Source organism: Stegodyphus dumicola, chromosome 1 (assembly GCF_044657685.1).
Source record: "Stegodyphus dumicola isolate Sdum_Otavi_A_Nest chromosome 1, ASM4465768v1".
NCBI classification, from domain to species: Eukaryota; Metazoa; Arthropoda; class Arachnida; order Araneae; family Eresidae; genus Stegodyphus; species Stegodyphus dumicola.
In genome coordinates, this window is record NC_140768.1 from 219,199,646 (window position 1) to 219,212,407 (window position 12,762).

Below are 12,762 nucleotides of genomic sequence, written 5' to 3' on the forward strand. Positions count from 1 at the left end.
ATGTTGACTTTTGATGATGAGGTTAGAAAACTTTCTTCAATTGCTTCAGGGATGCAATTAACCAACCTTACACAATAAAGGGTCTTCAAATTTTTGATGATGCCCATGTCTATTGGCTGGACCAAAGCTGTGATCTTGAGAGGTAGAAATTCCAGTTGGATGTTCTTCAAGCAATCTAACAGGATGTTCTGCACAATTATCAATAAGAATCAGCACTTTGTAGCTCTCTGTTCCAATTCTTCAGACATTCTTTAAAAAGTTCAGAGGTCATCCTCACATTTCTGTTCGCACGATACACAGCTGGTAAACTGTCCATTCTAAGTCCTTTAAAGCAGTGCAAGGCTTAGTGCTTTTTCCTATAACCAACAGCTTCCTCTTGTTCGTTCCTGACATGTTTGAGCAGCACAAGACAATTATGTGATCCATCACTTCTTAGGAGCTAGAGAGTTCAACATATTTGTAACTTAACGAGCCGCCCAGTGTACCACGATAGTACAGCCCAATTTCATCAGCACTGTAAATGTCATCTGCTGAAAAATTTTCAAGAAGGTCGGACAGTTTTGTTGATTTCCATTCTTCAGCATCTGCACTAGCAGCACTTTCTTTCTCGCCATGTGCTTTCTTGAATTTTATGTTATGTCTAGATTTCCATCGAGAGAATCAACCGTCCGTAGCTTTAAAGTCATCATGGCCCAGCTTTTTAGCGAGTTCTGCTTTGCATTTTAACATTGGGCCGCTTACTCGCACAGCTCGTCCAGTAACAATGGCAAACCATTCATTAACCTTTTCGCGACGGCACACCTTTGTGTAAGACGCTCATGTGGGACAGAAGAGAATCGAAGACAGTCACCGTACAGGACGGAGGTTTTGCATCGCTAAGCCTAATTTTATAACAAAAATCAGAAAACAAAAGTTTCGCTTCTAGCATCGTAATTTTTGGTATCATTTTAGATTATTACTTGAGCTCTTATATATGTTAAAATTAGCCCTTAAAACATTTTTTCTTTATTTTACATGAAAATATACTTAAAAAATTGCTTATCTTCTAAAATAATTTTTGGAAGCGCTATTCAAATTATTCCAAAGTTTTAATTGATAAAATCCATCAATAAAGTTTAAAATTAATAAAAAGAACACAATAAAGACTATTTACAGTAAGAAGTAACAAAATTTAAAATGAAAACGAGTGTGGTAAATCTCAAAGCACAGAGAAGTATCACTTTGTAACTCTTAGAAAAAGTATCACTTTTTAACTCTTTGGAAAATGAATCAGTACTCTCATTTGGGTTAGTAAATGGTTCACTAACCGTACTAGGGTATTCTTCTTCTGATAAATAGCACCTTCCTGTCATAATAGACTGGAGGTGAGGCTTTCCTAAATAAAAAAAGAAGGAACAGAAATATATCTGAAGGCAATGCAAAACGTAAAAATACTCTACACAGTAACCCTAAAAGACCGTACATAGGAGAGTAAAAAAATAGAATAAAAAAAGGAATTGGATATAAATCAGATACGGGAATGTTTTAATTAGCACGCAGCGATTTAAAGATCCCACCTCTGTTTATGCTTTCCCTCCGCCCCCCACCCTCGAACAGCTGATGAGTAAAATAAAAAGTAAAGCAGAATATATCAAACTCAAGGTCAGGAACCTAAAACTGTGTTCATTTCAAAAGTAATGGACACAGGATGCCATCTAGTGGCCTTCAGAAAAACGTTCCACCTTAAAATGCGTATACACATCACCCGTCCTCTGAATGCGATCTTAACTGATGCATGGATGGGACGCCTGGCTGTAAGAGACGTTCTTAGGGAATGCGTATATGGGACGCCCGTCCTGAAAGGGTTAAGGGCCTCATCAACATCTGGATCCTTGCCTTCACGCTTCCGTTTTTGGGAAGTTCCTCCTCGTTCTTCACATTACGCCCATTCTTCTCACAACTCATTTTCTTGTTTTATCAAGCGTAGTCTTTGCCAATCCGTTAATTTCCACCAATCGACACTGACTAGTGTTTCGTAATTGCTGCTTGATCTTATCCAGGAAACCAATTTTTTTCAGCTAACATCAAGTTCCGTCATGACATTTTGGCAGGGAAAATAAGACACGCACACAGTTCACTGACTAAAGTGGTCTGAAGAAACCTTGGTGTTTCGGGGTCAAGATTTTGAGGTCAAGAGGGAGATAAAATGCTCGCCATTCAAAGCTTTGGCTCTAAAATCATCCCAAAAGGGTGGTGAAATGATATCTTTCTCGTGTAAACTTTAATCATGGTTGACAGGCCGGAATTCCTTTCAGGTGGAACCGGATACTCTATTGTTCATTACCCAGCACCCAGCGATTGAACTTGTAGGTCAAGTTTATGCGCTGCATAGCCTGACTAATAGACAAGGCACTAACATCTAGCTTTTTAGCAAGCTCTCTAGTGGTTGCATACTGATATTCTTCCACAAGTTCTTGAGGGCGGGGCCTCATCAACATCAGTCGGCTGGCCAGAGCATTTTGCTCCTTCTTCTTAGTCCTTGTTTTTAAACTTTCCGTATCAAACCTTACACAGTATCATATGATACAACATTAGTATCTAAAGCTGTACACATGATTTGGTGACATTCTACAGCTGAATTTTTGAATTGAAGAACTGGAAGTAAATGATGGTTCTAATCTGGTAAGGTGATAGTTCCTTTTCAGACAATTTGTACTTTATAATAATTTTTTTTTTTTTTTTTTTTTTTTTTTTTACATATTTCACAACACAGTATTTTTAAGCCAAGTCTCTTTCTTTCAAATGCTAAAAATCGTTTGACAAAATACGATTAAACACAGCAACGGGAACTATTTGCGGTGGCGGAAAACTTTTGTTAAAATCCTAATATATATATTTAAAAAATCAAATGAAAATTTCTCATATTTTAAACCAATATTGAATCTATAATATTAGCCTTAACATAAATAAAAGCAACTAATTTGTGATTTTGTTTTTCTTTATTTTAAATGACTTCAAGATTTGATCACAAGTTTTTGTGCTTTCACAATTAATGCTATGGGGATGGGAACAAGGAATAGTTGTTATGAGAAGATTATGCAGATGATGTCATAAGTAACATCACATGCTCAGAATAAAGCCATGAGTCAAACACAATCATCTATGGATTAAAAAAAAAAAAAAAAAAAAAAAAAGTAGGGAACAGGGAGGCTGGTAAAAATTTTATAGTTTTAAATATTGCAGAAAAATCTCTTATTATGGTACAAACAAAATACTATAGTTTTCAGACTGTTAAAAAGGGAACATTAGGACATGTGACATTTAATAAGCCAATGACAAATGGAATATTATGGAAACTGGTATAAGCGAAACAGGAAAAAAATTCCTATAGTAAAATTTTAAAACATCCATATGCCATGGAAATTAAAGTAGAGCTCAACAATAAACAGAAAGGGCTACCATACTGAGTACTTAAATAAATAATAATTTTACTATAGTTAACACTTTCATTGCATCAAAATCAATTAAAAATGCATGAAAACCTTCTATTGTGTGATTGAATAACTAACACCATCAACATATAAAAGACTCTTCTAATTATATTTCATAAAAACTTACAAGCCAGATCTATAACTAAAAGCATTCACTATTATTAATAGGCTTTTATACTTACATTTTTCAGCTTTTCATTATTCGTTTTAACAGAATGAGTATAAGCTTCATAATAGATCTTTCCATAACTAACACCTTGCTCCCTAAAACAAAATTAAAACCACAGAAATATAGCAATTATTTTAAAAAACAAAGCATTAAAAATTATTAACCTATAATTGCTATATTATAGAAGGCATTATAGAAAGCAATCTTCAAATCATGAGTCTTTTTAACATACACATGGCTCTGCTAGTTAGTAACTCACAATTACTATATTTTCAAATATAAAACACTCCTATATTTTAGGATATATTTCAAGAAATAAAGACACAGGTGAATAGTTATTTTGTCTCAAATGCTAAGATTGGGAATCTTAGTTTATTATCCTTCCTTCAGAATTCCTGACAATAACAGTATTTTTAAGCTGTGGCCTCCAAATAAAGGAAAGATTAGAAAAGTTAGTGATACATTATTATATATTGCATCCAATATGCTCATATTTTCAGAAATATGAACATACTGGATGCAGGCTGTATTGAAATTTCCCAGTTATATGTGACAATCATAATTAATGATACTTATGCATTTATATATACTATGTTAATTACCTATGTAGTTGATATATATTGGGTTGGCAACTAAGTAATTGCGGATTTTTTTTAGAAAATCAAAGACAATTTTTTCATGGAACTAAATAACTTTATTCTGTAATGTATTGCCCATTTTGATCAATGACCTTTTGCCATCTTTCAGGCAGCATCATAATCCCGCGTTCATAAAACTTCTGGTTTTTATTAGCAAAAAACTGAATCAGGTACGATTTGACATCATCATCATTATTGAAATTTTTACCATTCAAGGAGTTTTGTAAAGATCGAAACAAAAAGTAATCAGATGGTGCAATGTCAGGACTATATGGTGGATGTGGCAAAACATCCCAACCAAGCTCCAATAATTTTTGCCGAGTGACCAAAGATGTGTGTGGCCTTGCATTTTCATGATGGAATACAACACCTTTTCGATTTGTCAATTTGGGCCGCTTTTCTTCAACTGCATTGTTTAATTTCGTTAGTTGTTCAATGTAGACATCAGAATTGATCGTTCAGTTGGGTGGTAAGAGTTCAAAGTAGACAATTCCTTTGTAATCCCACCAAACTGATAACAAAACCTCCTTTTGATGTTGTTTGAGTTGGTTCACCTGGCCTGCTCCATGAGCTTTTCTGCTTGATATTGTTGTAAACAACCCATTTTTCATTGCCAGTTATCAGTCGTTTTAAAAATGGATCATTTTCATTAAGTTTCTTTAGCAAATCGCAGCTGTTAATGCGTTGCGTTAAATGCGTTTCTTTCAGTTCGTGAGGAACCCATGTATCGAGTTTTTGAACATAGCCAAGTTGTTTTAAGTGATTTTCAATGCATGTACGTGATACATGAAGCTTCTCAGAAATCTCATGTGTTGTACTGTGGCGATCCGAATTGATTATTGATTTGATTAGGTTGTCATCAATTTCAACTGGACGACCAGAGCGTTTTTCATCTTTGAGTGAAAAATCAACAGAACGAAATCTGGCAAACCAGTTTTGACACTGCCGTTCTTTTAAGGCTTCGTCACCATAAACAGCACATAACTTTTTATAAGCTTGCGATGCGTTTTTCCCTTTGCAGAAATAAAAAAACAAAATATGACGAAAATGTTCTTTTTGATTTTTCATTTTTCAACGAACGCCAAACGAAAACTATGCAACCGATCAAAATACTTTTTTTACTTTAATAAATAAAATGACAGCTGAATTGCTAACTATCAAATAACAAAAAATGTGTTTTACATTTGTACTACGTCTGCAACCCTAAAAATTCAACTGAAGCCATCTATGAGTGAAATCTGCAATTACTTAGTTGCCAACCCAATACAATATAATTATTTTGTTTAATATGATAATTAAACTCCTTCATCTCATTCAGCAAATTTATTCAGAAAATAAATATTTATAAGAACCTATCAAATTTTAGAATAAAAATATAGCCAAAAAAAGGGCGAGGTCTTATTTTAGACTACACACTGTAACTAAATTAGCAAAACAATTTTCATAATTTCTCTCACCAGTCATTTTTATATTATAGATGAAGAGAATTACCTGGCAAATTAAAAAAATATGAATAATACAAATGAAAAAATATAAAAATGACCCTCCAACACTATCCAAGGAAGTGGAAAAAAATTTGAATAATCAAATATTTGACATAAAACTGTTAACCCTGAATTTGAATTTCAGTATTCAATTTAGTGAAAATTCTGACATATTCAAGTTCAGTCATATTCAAAAGCATCAGACATGTTCACCCCCCCCCCCCAAGATTGCATTATGCTTGGCCTCTTAAGAGTATTTTCTGTTTCACTTTGAAAGAGGCTTACATCACTTGAACGTATTAAACTCTGTTTTAACTACTGTTTCATCTTTAAACTACTGTTTTATCTTTAAAAACATGCTTCAAAAATCAAATCAAAAGATTAAAAAAAAGATCACATTTGTTTGTCTAATTATGATAAGGACCACATACATTTTATAGGATGCTATGTATGTTAAAAATGTAAACAAAAATATCTTTAAAAGAAATATTACTAAATGCCGAATGTAAAAGGGGAAGTAAAGAAACAGAAAAAAGTAGTTTTTTTTTCATTTTTCTTCTGAAATAATACAGCTGTAAATATTTTAAAACCTATGTTATGGCACACGGCCATAACACACGGCATGAAAGTCTTTCAAGCAATTTCTTTTGCTCTATATCTACAGTTCTATATCTTCCGTTCTACAGGGCTGATTAACGAAATCCAAATTGCGTTTTTCATGTCTCGAAAGTGCGACTTAAGATATATATTAGATTTATACACGGCATTATTCTAATATACGTATTTTGACACAAAAAACGGACATTTCCTGAAATAACCAATTTTTTTTCCATATTTTGATGCTATGACTCAAATTATGCCTAGGTATTAAATTTTGTAATTTTTGGTGAGAAATCTATGGAAAAATGTAAAAATTTATCTTGGCACATTTTTTTTTTTTTTTTAGTTTGCAATAAGAATAATTCCCTTCGCAAATTTCTTAATTGATAGCAAACTATTTGCCTTTCCCTTCTTTTTTTTTTTTTTCATTGTACAGGAGAGGAAAAAAGTCATCGTTCATTCTTTCAAATAATTTTAGCAAAGTGTGTAAACCACATTTGGCAGTATTATCACTCATAACTAGTATGCCATATTTCAAAACGCACCAATATGTAAATTCACACACATATATGTATATAAAACTGAGACAGATGGCAACTATGCAATACTATCAAGTTTCAAGACCAGTAAAATGTTTATTAGTTGCATATGCATCTAAATTAATGAAACTGACAAAAACCAGTGGGTGTACAGCCATTGATTTGAGTGATCTGAACAAGAGTAAAATATAATTATATTTTCTATTTCTTTCATCAAAAATATTAAATTTAAGACAGAAAACTAAATAAAACATGTTCTTGGACCTGTGTACAATGTTAAGAGTTAACAAAAGCTATATATAACTACAATTTTCACAAAGATAGATCTGACATCCATTAAAATGCATGCTTTTGAAATAAATCTCAAATGAATAAAGACAATTCAACCACACTCCAAACTTATTATCACAATATAAGAAATTCTTAGACTCATCTGACTCAAAATATTATTTAAAAAATAAATAGCTAAAAACCAATATTTCGAAAGCAATATTGAAGAACCAGTTTAGCTGAAAAATTTTGTTATTTTGAAAATACAGAAATAATTTTAAACACTGAAAGGTACACATTCTTTTAAATATGTTTATAACAATGGCAAGACAAAAAATATAGTTTAATGGATCTGGAGGCTTAGTAAAGATATAAAGGAAATCAAAGAAAGCATACACAAAAATGCGAACTTTTTTCATACATTAATGTCTACTTGATATTACTTTTAAGTTTCAGAATTTATATAAGCATTATTAACATACACAGTTATTTTCTTATTTAACCAGCTCTTGACTTTTCCACATTAAAGATGAAGAAAATATAATCGAATCTGCCTTTACATTGGTACTAAAATTAGTACTTTAATCTTAAAACCCTTTTAAACTTCTTAGAAGTTGTAACAAAAGAAAGAACAGCATCAACAGTAAAACTGATGCTTCTGTAAATGAAGTTCTATAAGATTGTACAATTGTAATATTCAGTTTTAATATTTAAAATTCTTTTTGCCTACATCTTGCTAACAGAGTTTAAATTAAGAATATAATGTCAGTTTTTTCTTTGATGGGAGATATATAATTCTTGCAATTTCAGAAAATATATACATTAGGCTAGAGGATAGAATGAAGAAAACCAGATCTGAGCACCAGTATAATCACTTTTTAAATTTCTAATTACTCAAATTTTAATAGTACCAAAACCATGTTACTTATTTAACATGAATTTGTCCTTTGGTGTGTTTACAAATAATTTGCATGTTGTGTCTTAAGTTCCTGCCATTTTGTCATTTTATTTAAAACTATTTAACAATTTGTTACTTTCAGTATTTGTTGCATATATCCATTTCTGCATCACAGAAAGCAACAGTTTAGCACTAAAATCAGATTAAAGTATAAATAGAATAATTTTAATTTATGCTACATAACAGCACATAATTAATTTTTGTAAAAATCAAAACAGCCAAATTTTACAAAGAAATAACGCAAATTTATATGCTTTAAAATGCTAAAATTTCAAAGTACAGTCAAAAGTCTTTAATCTGGACTCGTCGGTATTTCGGCGATTCCGGATTATCGATTTTTCCAGATTATAGATCATCAGTTTAAATCTGGTAAAATGGCATGCAGAAATTATAAAATTAAAAATATGAAACCGTAATTTATGAAATAAAGAACAATTATGATCTAAAAGGTATCAAAATTTACAACAACAACAACAAAAAAAAAAAAAAAAAAAAAAAAAGCTTAATATTTATTTGTTTACTTTATTAAACATTTCTTTCAATGCGCGCATGCGTACAGCATACATTACAGATAATCGAAATTAGAAAATTGCAACCAGAAAACTATTTGATGCGTATTCGTGACATTTATAATGAATTTGATTTAAATTATATCAAAGACAGAGTACATCGAGATGAAAATACTACATTTAGTAATGAATTATAAGCCAAATAAAATAAAAACATCTGCCTTGAAGATAAGGATAGACAACAGATAAGGACAGATCAACTTCCAGTTCATTGCGCACCGCAAAGTTCCCCCACCCACACGCAGAGAAGCGTGAAATTGATAAACAGATTTCGGAATGGTTAGATAAACAAATCCATTATCCTTTATCCATTTTTTGCAGCAATTCTACTTTTTGTTTAATGGACTTCGAAACATACTTTCGCTTTGTAGATCCTTTACATATTAGTAAATATGTATCAGAAATTCTATTTGACATAATCGAAAGTTCAAGCTTACTTTTATAAAATTGTCTGCAAAAAATAATAAGCCGGATCCAATTCGAAGATTAAGGAACAACGCAATCTGCAACATTAACTGAAATAGATAATTAGATAATTTTAGTTAGCTTATACTGTCCGTTATACATTAAACGTGCATGCATAAACGCATTATGCACATGCGTAAACGCATTATGCACATGCGTAAACGTATTATGTGCATGCGCAAAGGTATTACGCGCATGCGTTAACGCTTTATGCGTTGACGCATGTTAAAAAAGTTTGTAGCTTTGAGGTCCGGATTAACGACTTTTGACTGTATATCCAAAAAACCTATTTGAGTCAGCTCATTGAATTTTAGCTGCATCTTAATTTTTTTTTACAGAAAATATAAGAAGATTTTACTCCAGTACACATATGTATATCTGTTGTTTGCTTTATTTTTTTTACTCCATTGTGTGTGTGTATGTGTGTTTTACTCCATATATGCACACATATACACAGATATTATTTCAAAAAATATATTTTATAAGACAACCACATAGCCAGCAATATGCTACGGCGATGCAAAACAATTGAAACTATCCTTTGCTTAATTGTTGGGTCATTACTTAAAAAAATAACAATTCAAAAGCACGACAAACTAGAACTTTCTTAAATGTTAAAAAAGTAAGCATATACCATAAATATCTTACGACAAATTTATATCATCAAAAAATAAGACAGAAGGAACTTACACTGAACCAGAGAGCAACTTCTGTTTAATGGCTTCATGCATGGTTGCAACATATTTAACATCAGCTGAGAGTGTCAAAGCGATAATTTTCTGACCCTAAGAAATAAAATATTACTTAAAATAAATCTACTTTTTTAAGACGTATTACACAACTTCAACAAAAATCTTTTATCAGAGCAAAAATCATATATTACATTTAAACGCACACAACATTTTTCAAATTCAGAAACATCATTAATAATTAAGCAGATAGAAAAGAAAAGAGAGAATATTAGTGTGATGTAAAGATGTTACGAAGAAAGAAAAAGAAACCACTTTAAAAGAGATCTTTAATGTTGTATTGCACAAAATAATTTCAAACTGAATTTACTCTTTGCAGAAATGGAAAAAGGTTTTAACTAATGTGCATGTGTGCATGTACCAGGTGTACAAGTATGAAATACGGATTTTCGCCCCCCCCAAAAAAAAAAAAAAAATAAATAAATAAATAAATAAATTCAGAAGAATGTTAAAAAGTGCTTTACTCAAAGTATGCTCCATCGCTTGTTATACATTTTCCCCCCATCTTTCAGGCATGTGAATATCACAGAAGAAAAATCTTCCCATTTTGCTGCAAACCATTCATCGATTCATCGAGCCATTTTTTTTTTCACATCTTCGTATGAACCAAAGTGCTGCTCAGTAAGCGAGTGACCTATCGACGCAAACAAATGATAATCAAAAGGAGCCAAATCTGGTGAGTAAGCTGCATGGGTAGAACTTCCCAAATGAGTGCTTCCAACGTGTTGCAAACCGGTTTTGCCATATGTGATGGAGCAATGTCAGAAAGAAAAATGACTTTGTATTGCCTCTTTCGGTATTCCGGCCTTTTTTCAAGCAACAAAAAGTTCAAATTGGTCAATTGTTGTTGGTAAAGTTTACTGTTTCCCAAGGTTTTAACAGCTCTTAGTAGACCATGCCCTTTGGTCCCACCAAACACAGAGTATTGTCTTTCTGGCAAAGTGATTTGGTCTTGCAATCGATGTGGATGATGTGCCTGGGTCTACCCATGAATTTTTGCACTTGGGATTCTCAAAATAAATCTACTTTTCATCCTCTATAACTATACAATGAAAAAACCACTTCTTTTCATATGGAGTGAGCAAAATGTCACATGTGTTTTTGCGCTTTGCAACTGATGTGGTACCCATCTACTGGTCTTCTGAATCTTTCCGATCTCTCGCAGATGATTCGAAATGGTTAGTGGCTAATACACTTCTTCAAATGAAAACAAAAAATTAATATCGTTCGTGAACAACTCTTTGTTCGGTATAAATTTTGACATATTGAATACAACACCAAGGACACACTTTTCCAATACATCACTCGTGCATATTTGACTCTTGTTGATGACACAACAAAATGGCATATGGTCAAATCCTTATAGCACAAACTGCATTGTTGAGCTGTTGCCTAAAATCTGCATTTCATACTTCTACACCTGGTACACTGCCCCCCCAAAAGGGATAGTTCTATATCTCCTGCTCTACTGGGCCAATTGACAAAATTTAAATTGCATTTTCCATGTCTCGAAAGCGTGACTTAGGATATATATTAGATTTATATATAGCATTGTTCTAACATAGGTATTTTGACACAAAATCGGACTTTTTCTGAAATAACATACCAATTTTCGATTCTACGACTCAAATTATGCCTAGATATTAAATTTTGTAAAATTTGGTGTGAAATTTATGGAGAAATTCAAAAATTTATATTGCCGCAATTTTTTCAGTTTGCGCCAAGAATAATTAACTTGGCAAACTTCTTAATACATTTTCCCTTTCCCTTCCATTATGCCGGTGCATAAAAAAAGGCACCTCGTTCCTATCTTTTTACATTGTGCATGAGCAGGAAAAAAAGTCACATCGTTCCTACTTTCAAATAATTTTAGCAAAGTGTCTAAACCACATTTGATGTTTTATCGCTTTCAACAAATATGCCAAATTTTAAAACGCGCCAATATATAAATTCACATATATCTTCGGAAAATTTGAATAAAAAACTAATTTTTTGCAGGTATGCTTAGATGTATGTCTACTTTAACCCATTCCTACTCGCTGCTGTCAAAATGACGGGGTGAGGTTTCGCCCTCTATTTCTCGTGCCCATGATTTTTCCAGGCTGGAGAGTTCAAAAGCAACGCGGGAAAAGTATTAAAACCTAACCATTTCTTTTGGCCGGAAAAAGTTTTATTTCTCATTCTACACACCAGATGGCAGTACCAGAATATTTTGTGCAATTAGAGATAGTTAGTTTATTTTAAACTAAATGCCAGCATTAATCAAATGTGTATTTATGCTATGTGTTTTGTAATTTTATCGTTAGCTCAGTCACTTAGTTTCATTGTGAATGCACATGATTTCTGTTCTGTGATAAAATATACTTATATTTTTATTCCGCACATTATGGAGTCAGAGTCAGATAGTTAATTGGATTATGATTTTAGTATAAATGGATTTGAAAGTGATTCTGAAGTAACTAATTTTTATGAAAATTCGATTCGTGAATCTGAGAGCAGTGATGATGGATCTGTACTGTTGCCTGGATTATCATGGACTAAAATTGTGTCTACTTCAGCAGATCATGCACCCCCACGTTTTAAATTTTGGGGAACACCAAAGGTAAATATAAATTTTGATCCAAGTTCTGGTGCCTTGCAATATTTTATGTATTTTGTGAATGACAATTTAGTGGATCTCATCATTTCAGAAACAAATAGATATGCCGAACAATGCCAAAATTCTTCAGGAGTTTGCTTATCCAAAAATAGAAAACCTTGGATACCTGTCACAAAGGAAGAAATTCTTAAATTTCTCAGTATAGTTATTTTACAAGGTATTGTAAAAAAACCAGATACGAAAATGTATTGG

At 32.2% G+C, this 12,762-nt stretch overlaps 1 protein-coding gene across 5 annotated transcripts in view; it reads right to left on the reverse strand.

Moving 5' to 3' along the window:
• Positions 1 to 12,762, reverse strand: part of LOC118182700 (condensin-2 complex subunit G2-like) — a 200,841-nt gene that overhangs the window by 105,569 nt on the left and 82,510 nt on the right. For all 5 annotated transcript variants that reach the window (XM_085825775.1, XM_085825764.1, XM_085825770.1 and 2 more), the window contains 2 exons: positions 9,853 to 9,947; positions 3,653 to 3,734 (listed from right to left, as the gene is read on the reverse strand). In XM_085825775.1, coding sequence (XP_085681901.1) covers positions 3,653 to 3,734; positions 9,853 to 9,947 — 177 coding nt within the window. The remainder of the gene's footprint in view (positions 1 to 3,652; positions 3,735 to 9,852; positions 9,948 to 12,762) is intronic.